At 49.2% G+C, this 14,619-nt stretch overlaps 1 protein-coding gene across 15 annotated transcripts in view; it reads right to left on the bottom strand.

Annotated features, from left to right (window-relative positions):
• Fgfr2 (fibroblast growth factor receptor 2) overlaps positions 1–8,756 on the bottom strand; it is a 104,373-nt gene extending 95,617 nt beyond the window's left edge. For 13 of the 15 annotated variants that reach the window (XM_021169071.3, XM_021169066.3, XM_021169069.3 and 10 more), the window contains exons 1-2: positions 8,299–8,756; positions 4,242–4,562 (exon numbers count right to left, since the gene is read on the bottom strand). In XM_021169071.3, the coding sequence (XP_021024730.1) occupies positions 4,242–4,407 (166 nt within the window). In that variant the 5' untranslated portion in view covers positions 4,408–4,562; positions 8,299–8,756. Of the gene's footprint in view, positions 1–4,241; positions 4,563–6,199; positions 6,368–6,576; positions 6,692–8,298 lie in introns of those variants that run through there. The other 2 variants (XM_085841264.1, XM_085841265.1) reach the window with 2 other exon arrangements.
• Between the last annotated feature and the right edge of the window lie 5,863 nt (positions 8,757–14,619).

Here is a 14,619-nt window from a genome sequence, read left to right as displayed (position 1 = left end):
TTCCGCAGAGAATGTGAACATTAAACATCCCCTTCCTGTTTAAACACTACCCCAGTTATTTCATAACTATGTGATTATTCATTAAATCAGATATTGGAAACATCTCATATTGGAATGCTTGGTTGTTTGAATTCTCACCCTCAACAGAAAAAAAGAAAAAGAAAAAGAAAAAAGAAAAAATGTTGAACTGTATTGTAGCAGAAGAGATGGCTCAGTTTTTATAAGTCTATATTGCTCTTGCAGAGGATCCACGTTCACTTCCAGAACCAACTCCCAGGCTGGCATCAAAAACCTCTGGCCTCCAGGGGGACCTGCACTCATGTGCACAGGCCTACACAGACCCTAATTTAAAATAATTTTAAAATAAGGCTTAAAAAACAGCATAAGGTCTTTAGAGGCTAGCTGAGAAGGGGTGGCTATTTTTTTTTAAGTAAGTGATTTAGTCTTTTAACTGATTGAAATAAACAGGCAGCATAGACAGACAGGCCGACACACACACACACACACACACACACACAAACGTGCTCTATTCAGATCAGTGGAAGCCAGCAAGAAAGAATTATATAAATGCCAATTTTCTGGGCTGGCCAGATTTTTGCTCTAGAAGTAATATTAAACACAGTTCTTTGCCCATGAATTGTGAAATACACTATATTCTAATAAAGAATGTGTACTTCATTGTGTGTTTAACAGCATGCGCCTGCATTTGGTTTAATTGACCAAGAATAAGCCCTTGTTCCTCAGCGAAACTATCAAGTTACAGTCGGCTCTGAAATATTCACACTCACCCTGAGGAACGAAAAAGGCAGATAATAGGAAACACAAGACTCCATGTTAGATCATCCAGTTGCACCACGCAGATATTTCTTTTCTCTTCTTCTAACTGGCAATTAAATGTGGGGGGCTGAGACCACAGCATGTAGGATACTCTCTAACCAAGGACTTGAACTACCCTGTGTGTGGGGAGGGGGGGCGGGGGGACCCTTCAGCAGGTCTCCACGTAGACCTCACACTCACGAGGTTTCGCTGGTGAACTTTATAAAGGCTCACTTCAATCCAGAACAGCATCAACCCAGAAGACTGCCTAAGAAATAGTGGGTGTTTTTTAAGGCATGTAAATTACTCCCTCACTCCCACCCCCAGGCCGTCCCTTTGCACTTAGCAGAGGGTGGGAAAGTAATTAAGGGTTTGGGTTGGGGAAAGCCCTTTTATTTTAGCTCCTACTGGGCTGGGGTAAACAGATTCCCTTAATGTCAACAATGACTTAATTAACCAGAGCAGGTGACAATGTCAGGGGGAATCTGAAAGTAAGAGCCGCGACTGGCAGTAATCAAGCTTGACTACACTGGGAACATTCAGAATATGAATCAACAGAACAGTACGGAGAATCAGGACCACCCCTCCGCAATCCCCAACTGTTGATACTGTTGTCCTTTGTCACAGGGATGACCAGCTGGATACAATCATTTCTATTCTGAAATACCATACCGAGTAAAATCTTACAGAGATGACTGTCTTCTTAGGTCAACCGACTTGACCCAATCCTGCTGCTGCCACTTGAGAAAGTATCCAGAGACACACAGACAGGATAGGATGAGGGGTGAGGACATACATTGCATGGCTACATACACTGCACAGAACTACATGACTGAACATAACATCTCCCTAGAGGGTCAAAAGGGCTCCTTAGTAGTGAGGCACAGGCTCTTTCTAGGAACTTCCTGATTACATATTTGTCCGGCCCAATAGACATTATCTAAACTGAGCTTCTAAATTAGCAATGTCTTCCATGGTAAAGCTTCAGGAGACAGAAGCTGAACTCAGTGTTAGCTGAAGTCCTGGTTGCATCAAATATGGTGTCTAATGTGCTAACATATGCACACATTAGACACCAGAGCCTAGCATGGAGCCTAGCCTCTAGCTTGATGGCCTGGATATCAGTGGCAATGCTGGTCTAACAGACAAGGAGAGTGAGCACAGACCCTGCCGAAATCCAGCATCGCTACCTCCTCCATCCAAAAGCAACATTCATCTCAGGGTACCGTGTTTGCTGCACTGAGAACTGGCACCCCCTTGTCCCCAGCTTGCTGGGGATGGTGATGGCCAAGGCCACCATCAATGCCAGGAGCTGTGCTTTCTGCTTTCTGTCCAGGTCACTGGTGAAAACGAAATCTCTTGAGATGGTCCTCAGAAGGCATCTGGGGATGGTACTGTTCAGTGACTATTGATAAAGAGATCCCACCAATCAAGGCTCTGGGGTTTCTCTGCATTTCCCAAGCCTGCTCTGGTGAAACTCCACACCTTGAGACATTTTCCTTTTTTCTTTTTTTCTTTTTCTTTTCTTTTTCTTAGCATCTCCCAACTCTGTATGTGATTCGAACCTCATGCAAATTCTGAACCTAGCAAAGTGTACCCAGGGGCATTGGCAAAGTGTGACCTACAACTTCTGGGACTTCTCAGCCTTCCTCCCTAACCTTACATGTACCTACAGGTCCCAGGTGGTGGGATCTGCTTTCAACAATGTGAGCATTGTTGGATATCAGTTCTTACACAAAGAGCCATTTGGGGGACTCCAGCTCACTGTCCTTCCTCTCCCCCACCTGTCTCCTCCTTGCGAGTACAAACATCTTGTAACCTTTCTTAGGTAATTAGATGCAGTCCAGGAAACCCTCCAGGACCATTTTATACTCTGCAACTGAAATCAACTCACAGCAACACTGCCCCGAGAGTCCAAATGAAAAATGACAATTCTTTCCTAACCGGGGCTGTTTCTGAAGCCCATGCTGTAGGAAATCCTAGCTCAGCTTCCTTAGTTAGTGCTGAGCCACACACTCCAGGGACAACTGGCAATTAGGGGGACATCCATTTTAATTATTAACAAAATTAAAGAAGTGCAGACCAGACTTTCAGAAACCCAATCCTTTCCCCCTTTGAAAACATGTCACTGTTGCAGATTACACTCTCCCTGACGTCACAGGCTAAGTCACAAAGAGGTGGTTCCAGAAAAGGATGTGAGGCTGTATGCTGAACACAACTCATGCACAAAACTCCTACCACATTTCCTTTCCAAAGATACCTGGTAATTTATAACATTTCCAGGCATCTGTGTGGCCTGACATCCCCCATTCTCATACACACATAGCCAGCGAGAGTGTCTGTCTGGGTGGATCTTACTGGGGACCCATTTCTCAAGCCCTCCTCTCAGATAGGTACATAGCCCTCCTTGAAGTCATCCTTGAGGGGAGGGGTCCTGTCACCCCTACAATCCCCCTCAGGATGATCTGGATGAATCAGGACCCTGATTCAGTGTGCATAACCACAGCAACTCAACTGACCTGCCAGCACTCAGGACCGTGACGGACTCCAAAGCCAGCCGGCACCAGGTGGGCCCTCAGCAAACACGTTCATTAAGTGGCGATGAGTGCTGCGATCTGCAGTGTCACGCTCGGATTACCACTCAAAAAATAACTCGCCTACCAATATTCCCTCCTGATGACAGATTCCCGTGCGGCACCAAGGAGAGAGGCTTGGCCACAGACCACGTCTCTGAAGGACCTGGGAGAAGGACCAGCATTTTGCCCAGCTCCGGATTTCAGCCACGTCCTCCGCACAACTAGCTTCTCACATTTGCAACCAAGTGTGCAAAGCCAAACACACTAGTGAAATCTGGCATTTCCTCAGATGGGGGAAGACTTGGCAAATTCACTTTCCAATCTTCCCAACATGAAACCTGCCCCCTCTGTGATGCCGGGCGTAAGCACAAAGAGCTTACACCAGCTTAAAAACCGATCCAGCATGGCACGGCTCTCCATGCTCAACTTCAGAACCTTCTTTTCTCTTAAACAATGTGGAAAAAAAAAAAGTCAGCTTTCAGAGGCTGCCTATTTCCTTTAGCCAAAAGATAGTGTGATTCAAGGCTTTTCCCTCAATCTAGAGAGCAACTGCAGAAGGCCACAGTCACCCTGCCAAGGTACGTCCCCTCCAGAGTGCTGTAAGGCACTGGCTAAACAAGAACTGCCACTGCCTCCCTCACCCAAGCACAAAGAACAGAGCAAACCAAACCACTCCACTCATGCCTGGGAGACAAGACCCTCCCTTCTAAGCTCCGATGTGGAAGATGCAGAGAGAGACTACCCTCATATGGCAGCCGGCTGAAACAGGCCTCCCATTTAAAGACCACTTCCCCCAGACACATTCCCCCAAACGACTTGGTACCCTTAAAATGGCACGCATGAACTTACCTTCTGGTTCTAAAGTGGTGTCCTCAACTAAACTGAAGGAGGGCCGGGCCAGGGACAAGGTTGCCATGGTGACCAAGACCAGGCAGATGAAGCGCCCCCAGCTGACCATGGTCACAGTGCCAATCCCTGGTCCTCTTCCATATCTCCACGTGGACGGTAATCCCATCTGCACACTTCTTCTGAGACCATGGGCTATCTGCAATGCCTTCAGCCCACAGGGGGCTCAGGAGCCAAGGCTCTGCGGCGTCTGTGCTGCTGTTGCTGTTGTTACTGCTGTTCCTGCTCCCACTGCTGCTGCTGCTGCTGCTGCTGTGGCTGCCACTGAAAGAGAGAGATTCAGCCAGATTCAGTTTTTCCCCCGTGCCAACTTGCTTAAACCCAGATGGGATAAAACCATTTCTCAGCCTCTCAATACATTCACAAACACATTCTTTCTCATTATCGGAAAAGCCTTCCATCCTCACCTCAGCGTCCCAGGTGTTTCCAGGCTAGTCCACAAGCTGCAGTAGGCTAATCTTTTTTTTTTAAGCTTACTTTTAAGAGACACAAGGTAAACCATCACTGTAGGACCCAGCCACCCAGCTCTGTAGCGTGCCCTTCCGTCCACTATCAAAGCTGCAAGGTTGCTGAAGCAACCTGACCTTCCTTCCTTTCAAGGGCAACTGCAGAAAAACCTGAGTTTAAAATGCTGGGCTTGGCATGGCCAGCCTCATTAACTTCTCTTATTCCAGCTGGCCTTTAAGACGTTGACTGGAGGAAGGGTCTGCCCCAGAACCACATTTCAGCTGAGCTGAGCGGCACGTCCTCGCTTCAGAACGGTTCTCAGAAAGAAAGGAGACCAACAGAATCAAAGAATCTCAGGAAGGCTTCAAAAAAAATTCCCACCAGTTTACACTTGTCAGAATTCATTTTCGAATGCAGGCATGTATTTCAATCTTCCACCAAACAGCCACTTACAAAGAGTGAGTTTAATCCAACCGGGGGATTCAACGCCTGAATTCCCTTCCACTGACTACAAGGCAGTGTACAGGCATACTAACTAAATATCTTCAACCAACGTCAAAGGGATAAAGATACAGAGCAGATACAACCCTTGATGAATAATTCAAGATTTTATTAGTAATGGTGATGATACGTACAAGCTGCCCTGGTATGCGATTGGCCTGGGAACTTTCAATACACTAACCTATTGGCTAAACCTCCCAAGTATCAGTTACAAGGGGCACTCAACCTACGAGATCCAAAGCAGAGAATTTCCCAAGAAAGCTTACCACAGTACAAATAACTTTATGTTTGTTCAGTGTCTTCAGTGACTAAGCTTTGAGTCAGAATGCACGAGCTTTAGAGAATCTGCTGAAACCAATGGCAGGAAAGGATCGCACAAAACCATGGGATCCTGGGATGCCCATTTTATGAGACTGGGGATGGGTGAGCGTTTTAATGAAAAAGAGAGAAAGAGAAAAAGAATTCTAATCCGGCGCACTTTGGATGCTTTTAATTATGACACAGGATTTCGACACTGCCAGAACCTCCGTCCTAAAATCTGTTCCTTTCAGCCTTCACTGAGACTAAGGCAGAGAGGACACACCATCTCCAGGGGGGAATTGGAAGCTGCTGTTTGGTTGGTTTTTTTAAGCACAGGTAAAATGGTATAGCTAACAACAAAAGCCAGGGGTATATGAGCAGTTAGGTGCCCAGTGTTTTTAGTTGGCTGGAAGGATTTTTGTTCCCCAAGTCTTCTTTCTTCTTAAAGCCAAGAGTCAGTCCCAAAAGATAATTCCTTGTCTATTTCTACATACCTGTCAAAGGAGAGTGCACACACATTCTCACTGACTTCCTAAGAACTTTCAGAATGCAGGTAAACTCCCCTCTCCAGCAACTTTGCAATCTCAGGTCCCAGTAGGTCTTGCAGCAGAGTGCTGGGCCCACCGTCCCTACCAGCCACTACCCAGGAGTACCTCAGCTCCAGCTGAATGAGGAAGATGGCCAGTGCCCCAGGCTGACTCAACTTGAACCTTGGTTCTTCGAAGTCCCAGTCCCCACAGGAGCCCCCTCCTCAAACCTCTGTAAGGCGAGAAGTGAAGGCAGCAGGTCTGCACAGCTCCTCACCGGACTGGACAAAAGTGCTGAGCGACCTCCTAGGCAGGATAATTAGGTCCCAAGGCTCCGTGTTGGGAACACAGGCCCAGCATGCTGCTGGCGGCCACAATCCCAGCTTCCTGCCTTCAATACCATAATCCTTCCTGGAGGCTGAACCCCAGAGAAAGCCCCAGCGTGTTTATTTTTCCCCCTGAAAGGATACTCTCTTCTCAGCCTACGAGGGAGGAGTCCTCACCCTCACTCTGACGGATGGCTCTTCACAGCCACCCGCCCCTTGGGGTCATCTCCACACAAGTCTGCCTCCAAAGACAGGCAAAGTGACCGGCCGAAAGGGCCCTGCTGGTGAGCTTGCGCAGTGGTGTACACGTTTACACGCTCTTCCCTGTCCTGCAAGAAGGCAGGTTAATTTAAGGCAAGCCCTGGGGGGGGGGGGGGCGGTGCGAGGGGTGCTGCTACCTTAAAGGGTAGTTCCAGGATACCTCAGCGGACAGAGCAATTGGCATTTTGTTCTCAAGTGGATTTCTCCTGGGAGAAGTTAATACTCCCAGGTTAATACTAAATGTAGCCCCCCTACCCTGGTTCAAGGCTCCCTTACTTCTCCTCGGGGCTGGATAGGGAAGGGAGCTGTCATGGGCTCATGGGGGGGGCGGGTAAGGGGGCCAAGGGGGAGCCCTAAACACAACGAAACCCCCAAAATATAAGCTGTCGTAAATAAGACCATAATCCCTGCCCTACTCTTTTAGTGGGTACTCCGAGCAGTTTGGGGTGCACATCGCCACCCCACTTCATTGTAGCATTTCTTTCATTTGTCAGCCTGAAATATCCTGTTTTGTCCCACTTCTTGGGGCGCTAAAGAGCTCTAAGAAATCTGCATTTTAATTGACATTCCAACGAGAGCGAGAGGGGCGCCTGATTGCTTTTCTATTCAAACTAAACAGGCTTTTCAGATGAAAATGAGTCCAGGCTGGTGGAAGATTTACAGGGATTTGGGACGCTTGGGACAATAGAGTTTTAAATGTTGATAGCGTTTCACACCAAACACATAATGGGTGCCGTGGGTTTGAAAGCAAGTCTGCCTTTAAGGGTAGATTTTATTGAACTGGGGGGTGGGGGGTGGGGGGAGAAGGAGGTCTTGGGAAGTTTGCAGGGGCGCGGAGCCGAAGCTGGCCTCCCGCGCCAGCCCCCTGGCCGCGAGGGTGGAAGCCAGCGCCACGCAGGGCCCTCGACCGATTCCCCGGCGCTGAAAGAATGAGCGCGCAAGTTAGAACTCGCCTGTGCTTTCAACATCTCGGCGCGGCTGCGGTCGGAGCAGCTAGGCGAACTAGGAAAAGTCGGTCCAGTTCGCCCCCTAGTCCCAGGCGCGCAGCGATCCCTCCTGCGCCAACCGCTGTGGCTGGTGAGGGATGGCCAGCACGGGAATCCCGGACCAGAGCCACTGCCTCCCTAAAGGTGTCGTCCCGGCATCTCCATCCCTTTGGGGATGTTGCCTGACCACACTCCAGCAGTTTCTTCCCAAGAAAGGATCTCTCATAAGGGTTTGTGTAGTACCAGGCTGGAGCTTCCAGAATCCAAGGACCAGGCACTCCAAAGATGCCCTTCCCGAACCACCGCTTATGGGCTGTGCCACTGGCAGGCGGCCCCACGGCGCGCCGGCTCTGAGCTCAAAGGAACGCGCCCAGTAGGCAGGACTGTGCCCGCCGGAGTCTGACAGGAAAGGGGTGCCAGCGGCAAAGGCAGATGTCAGCATTGGGATGGAGGTGCTGAAAGAACTCCCCCCAAAACCAGCCATCCGCATTCATCCACTCCTCCATCACCAATACAGTCAGAGACTGACAGGGCGCGCCCCCAAATAGGTTTACCCGCGCCTTCCTCCCGGGGATCCTGCGCCCCGCATCCTCCCACGGCACCCACTTTCCCGGCTGGCGAAGCTCCCAGAGGCGTTCGGCACGACGATTACCTTGAATGGCAGCGCTCCTCTGCGCTCGGTGCTGTGCCGGAGCCCAGAGTGGATCGGGATGGAGCAGGCGATGATCTCGGAGGAAAACTCCAAAAAGAGAACGATCCCTTGGGTAGCAGCCGGCGCCAAGGTTCCGAGGCTTCACGCGCGCCGGGGATCGCAGAACAGCGAGGACATGACACCGGAGCTGCTCTCGGATCTGGGCAGCAGCAGAAGAAAGGACTGGAGCTTGGCGTTGCCTACTCCAAACTTTGCTGGCGAGTAGTGAACACTCGCAGCGCTCAGGAACGCTGAGGCCCGGGGGCTCACGCCCGGCCCCCGCCAGCCCGGAGAGCAGTCGCCACGCCGGGCCAGGAACACACAGGCAGCCCCCGCGCCGGAGCTCTGGCGGCCGCGCGTTCGATCGTCCGTGCGCCGGTTCCGCGCCTGCCGCCGCCGCCGCTCGCCTCTCCCGGCGCTCTCCCCTTGCCGCCCGCGCCGCCGCCGCAGCCTCCTCGGGCGGGTCACGCCCCCCGCTGAAACCCGAGCCGTTTCCTGGACGGCGGCGCCCGCTCTGCCAATCAGCGCCTCGCGCTGGGGCAGTCCCGAGCCCCGCGCTGCCCCCAAAGCCTAGCAGCCGCAAAGAGACACCCGCCAGGCAGGCGAGGGGCCCCGCCGCGCTGCCCGCAGGGGTGCACAGATGACCTCTCGGAACCCTGTTGGTGAACGGCCCCTGTACGCCACTGCCCCAATCCCTAGCCAGCTTTGGTGCACAGTGGATGCGTTACGTTGTTTTATGTCAAGTTAGGAAACAAATGACAGAATGCCGTGCAACTTCAGACACCTTAGAATAGGTCTGCAGCATACTGGGGCCAGACATTTCATGTCAGGAAGCTTTGAGGGTAGAAGCAGCGAATGTTCGTGGGAGATGTTGCATTATCTTGTTCCTCTGAACAATAGACCGGGGACGAGTGTTTAGGAAGGGAACAAGTGAATAGGTACTTAATCCGCACATCTGCCTGCAGAGTAACATAACCAGATTCTGACAAGAAAACTCAAGATCGGAGAGGTTAACACAACCGGCTGCTGGATGAGCCCTTTAATGTGACTGCCTTGAGAAAAGGCAACCTACAACAGAAAACACCTTTAATAGTAGCAATGTAGATTAACATAAAGAAATCCAAAGGAGGGCTGGAGATGGATCAGCAGTTCAGAGTGCTTCCTGCCTTCTTAGAGGCCAAAAGCCAGTTGCTGGCTAAATATCAGTCACTCACAATGGCCTGTAACCTCAGTTGCAGAGTCATCGAAAGCCTCTGGTCTCCTTAGGAAAATGCACTCGTGAACACAAAGATACAGGCACATAGTTTAAAAATAGAAATAAATATTTAAAAGAAAGCAGGGCTGGAGAAATGGCTCCGTAGTTTAAGAATACTGCCAGAGATTGGTTCAATTCCCAGCATCCACTTGCTTGCCCACAACTACCTCTAAGTCCAGTTCCAGGAGTCCCGACACCCTCTTCTGGCCTTCAGAGATACTGCATGCACAATGTGCAGACAGACATGCAGGCAAACATCCATACCAATCAAATAAAATGAAAATGAAAATGAATGAATGAATGAATGAATGAATGAATGAATGAATAAGGAGTGGGGGAAGAAACCTGAAAGAGTCTAGAGAGGTGTTGGAGATGTAGTCTAGTAGTAGAACGCTTGCCTTGCATGTACAAGACCTGATCTCCATGCCCCCTAAGAAAGAAACAGAGAAAGAAACAAAGAATCAGAAACAGAAATCACACTCACTCTATCAAAAACCAAGTCATCTGATCTTGAGCAAATTGGATTCTCTCCCTGACTCTTACACTCTTCTGCTGCAAAGCAGAATTCTTTAACTAAGTGTCAGGCCGGGTTGTAATGATTGGCATCTCCCATTTGCCTCTCCCACTAGACCATCTTGAGATCATTTATCTTTCAGTACGCATTCCCTTTCATTCATCCCTTGAGCAATTGTGTTTAAATTCAAGGCTATATAAATTGTAACTCTAGCACTCAGAAGTGTGAGGCAGGAGGATTGCCTTGTGTTCCAGGCCAACTTGGTCTACATAGTAAGTTTGAAGCCAGCTACATTTTGTCTAAATAAATTAAATCTTAATTATTGGGTCAATTATTGAGGTCCCAGACCTGGCAGGATAAAGAGAAGTTCGGGAGCTTGAAAATGGCTTCAGGTACATGCTGAGTTCGTGTCAGCCATGGGCTATATAAGACCCTGGCTCAAAAAGGTCACTACGTTCAGAAAAGCCTTAGACTCTCTCTGATGCCTAAAGACAAACAAAGCCAGACAGTAAAGTTCACCTGGGACACAGGTTTGGAAGAGGAGATGTACCAGAATCCCTAATACTCTACCTTATGCCATTTACACACACGATTCCTCAGGCTCCACATGATCAGATCATCTTTGTTCACAGCGTAGCCTGGGAAACTTGTATGCACATCACTAAAAAGCGAGGGGTAGCAAATCTATGTTCAATGCCTCAGGCTAATACTTATGAAATTAGAATTTGAAAATTCAACAAAAAAATAACAGCCAGATTTCCAAACGAAATGATCTGTTTATGTTTAGTGGAAAGGGGTGTGTTTTGGATGAGTTCTGTGGCCTGGGTGGGAATACCTCAGCCAGGTTGACACTGAGCCATTCACTGGGAGGTGTCAATGTGTGCTCATTCCCTAACCTGAAGTCACAAGGGAAAGGCTATGGTCCTGCTCCAGGCTGGCACTTCTATCTTTATGATCCCCACTGATGAGAAACTCCGTGTCTCAGGACAGAGCTCTTTCCCTACTGCAGTGGGCCCACCAGCCATTGAAAATGAGGTTAACACATTCTCACATAAATTAATGGCCCAGGAAGCCACTGTCCCTATCCCCCCCCCCTTCATCTCTAGCTTTATAGATGCTGAATGGGAGGGAAGCCCTTCCGCTGAAAACAAAAACACCTTTAACTAACATCAGAGGCAGCGTGCAGAATTTGTTCTGTATGGAGATGAAAAGGTAGCCACCGTCCAAAGGCCCTGATTGCCAAAGAGCACCTTTTTTTTTCTCCCCAAGTTAGGAAAGCCACAAATCCACAATAGGAAAATTTTAAGTTTAAAAAAAATATATTTTTTAAAGCATGCTTGGAATTTTTGAAAAATAAAAAAATTCATTTTGCATCATTTAGACTTGAAGTGACCTCAGTGGCCCAGGAAAGCTTTCCTCCCAGCCAGGCTTCTGAATGAGAAAATCATCTCTTTGCAGGATTTTTACCCCCTCTCCCTTCTTCAAGTGGCTGGAACCCCTTTTGTCAATGGCCTCCCGTGAATGCTGTTACTAATAAGCCTATTAATGAGTTTCCATGGCCGAGTGTGAATAGGTAAATAGGGCCCAATCTGTTGAGGTTTTGGGGGTGAGGGCAGAAAAGCCAGCAAGAACTCAAGGTGACAGTTTGAACTGAAGGCAGCTAGGCGGCAGGTTTCAGCTGAAAGAAACCCCAGACAAGACCACATTCTCCACCCTCCACCCCCTACGGGGCCTCCTTTCTTCCCAATTTCGCCCTTTTATAAAATGTCTTGAGTAGTCGCCCTTTTCTCTTTCCCCAGAAGGCCTCATGACGCCCCCTCCCCCACCACTCCAGGAATGATATGTCAGTGGAATGAAAGGGAACTGAGGGCAGCAGAAACCAGCGATCCTATCCATGGCAAGGAGCAAACAGTCAGTGCATCCCTGGGAGAGAAAAGGAGGAAAGGGGCCGCTGGGTCACTCTCTGTTGAGATTCGGATGTTTAATTTTAGTCATTTGTGTTTTAATGGGTTGTGTCTCCTTCACCCTGTGGAAAAGCTGGTTGAACAAAGGCTGTGTAGGACTGCCAGTGTGGGCCTGGCTACAGGCTTTCAGTCTTTACATGACATCTCTATAAGGTCCGAAGCATGGCTGAGTTCAAGCTCATGGGCCAGCACCACAGCCAGGCAACTTACTCCAGGATGAGAAAGGAACCCAATCAGTTTGTGGCATTTCAAATATATATTCATATACACATACACATATACCCTAGTGAAATGCCGTGTGTGTGTGTGTGTGTGTGTGTGTGTATCCCCCTCCCCATATTCACACTGAATGTCATCCAGGATTCTAAAATATATATGAACCTACTTCCCTGGGAATGTACGAGATATAGGGACTATAGGGTCATGGCCAAACATAGTGGTGAATACCTGTAATCCCAGCACTCAGGAGGTAGAAACAGAGAGAGAGTCAGAGGTTCAAAGACAGCCTCATGTAGAAAGCTGGGCTCCATGAGACTCTGGTGTATGAAGAGTAATGTCCTCTGAGTAGGAGCGTCTCCCTTTGATGCCAAGGGGTTGTACTCTTCAATAGTGGGAGGCCGTGTGGCAGCTCCCCCTTCTCTGTTAGGTCCTAGCATATATGAACTGGAGCCAGGTACTTCAGTCCCCTGAGTCATCTGTTTGCTCCATAGGTAGCAGAGGAGCTCCTCTATGTCATAGCTGTCACACGGATTCCAAAAAGCATGAACATATGAGGACAGGACAGACACTAAGCTACTCCCAGGGGTTCCCAGAAACTTTGGCACATGGAAGAAGCCATGTGTGTTCTATGATAATCACCAACCACTCCCACCTCGCAGGACCATCAAGGATTGAGCTTGTGGCTGCCCTATCATTACTGTGCTATTACTAAGGATTAGTAAGAGCCTCCATTAATATATTCTGGAGCCACCACTGCCGAAACACCCTCCCACCCCAGCAGAACGGCCCAATGAGAAACACCCAAGAGGTCGGCCTTAGCACCGCCTTGGTTGCACAGAACATGGTTTCCAGAGGGAACTAAGGCAGCTCTGTGCTGGTCAGTACCTGCTGTTTCTAAGTCCCTGGGGATATTGGAAGGTCTGTATGGGGCTGGGTAGAATGCACACATAAATATATATTTGGCCCTGTGGACCACCTTGCAAGGGGGAAACAGCATAAGCACAAAGATCCAGCAAATCTCATGTACTCTTCTCTCTGGAGTCCATACAACAGGGTTGCACATTCTCCTCCCCTTGCTGGATATTTGAATAAGTTCATAATTTTAAAATGTAGGTAGATGGTGCGGGCTCTCATCTCAACACTGCCCCCTTCTGCCCTGTGCCCAATGGACAAAGACAAATTCCTGCCATCTGTTAACCTGAATCTGAGAAGGGAGCCAGTTGGCTCGCTACTTAGTTAAGGCAGCCGCATGCACAGTTAGGATGCCACAAGTCCCTTGGTGGTTGACAAGGACCATGGGGCAACAGAAATCACATTAGGTCCAAGCACCCGGGTGTGGCTTTCTTCTTCTATCCTCATCCCTTAGCCTATTTGGCTTGAGTCCACATGCACGGTTGTCAAATGGGCTGGGATTCATATGGCGCTGTGCTCCGTACTATTTGCATAATTAAGGTGCCCCCACCCCCACACTCCTCTAGTCTAAAAGATAAGCTTCTGATGATCGCTGGCAGGTCTCTGAACATGCTGGCCTACACCTTGAGGCCCAAAGAAACTGAGAGGTTGTCATTTACCTGTCACTGAAGGGCATGACGTATTACAGGAACTTGGCATCTGTGTGGAAGAACAGACAGCTGTCTGCGAGCACTGCTCTTGACCCTTCTACTCAAAATAAGCCTCTCCCAGAAAAACACCTCCAATCCCGGCCCATCGATGGTTAAGAGCAACATATGGCTTGTCATTTCTGGCCTGCAAGCCTCCAGGCCCTTCCACAATCATCATCATCTTCTTCTTCATCATCTTCATCATCATCTTCATCATCATCACCACCACCACCACCACCATCATCACCACCACCACTACCATCATCATCATCATCCTCACCCCCAGCGCACTGGGACAACCTCCTCTACAGCAGTCCACCCCACACCCCTTCAGCAGACGGCAGAGAAGTTATGCATGTGGTTGTAACCAGCGCTTAAACAAATTATCATATGCAGTTCCTCCTTTAGTTCCCACCTGCAACATCCGTCCCCACCTGGAGCCCTGTGCTCCAGTTTAGTAGCACTAGCCACATTCTGAGAGTTCCAAAGCCATGTGTGGCTAGTGCTACCATGGTGAACAAAACACAGATGCGAGAGGCTTTTGCTACCGTAACGCTGCGCTGAATTGTGGGCCAGGCCCTTGCTTACTGCCTCCTCCTCCTGGAGGACCTCAGGTTCCTTCCTACCCATTCCCATCTGAGCTACTCCTGCATTGGAGTGGCCTGTATTGGAACATCTTGCATTGCCAGTGGGCCTCAGGACAGTGGCTCTCAACCTTCCTGATGCTGG

The sequence above is a fragment of the Mus caroli genome, unplaced genomic scaffold (genome assembly GCF_978045245.1).
Source record: "Mus caroli unplaced genomic scaffold, Mus_caroli_1 scaffold_8, whole genome shotgun sequence".
In the NCBI taxonomy this organism is placed as follows: Eukaryota; Metazoa; Chordata; class Mammalia; order Rodentia; family Muridae; genus Mus; species Mus caroli.
Note: the sequence above shows the minus strand (reverse complement) of the source record. Positions and strands in the feature narration are given on the sequence as shown.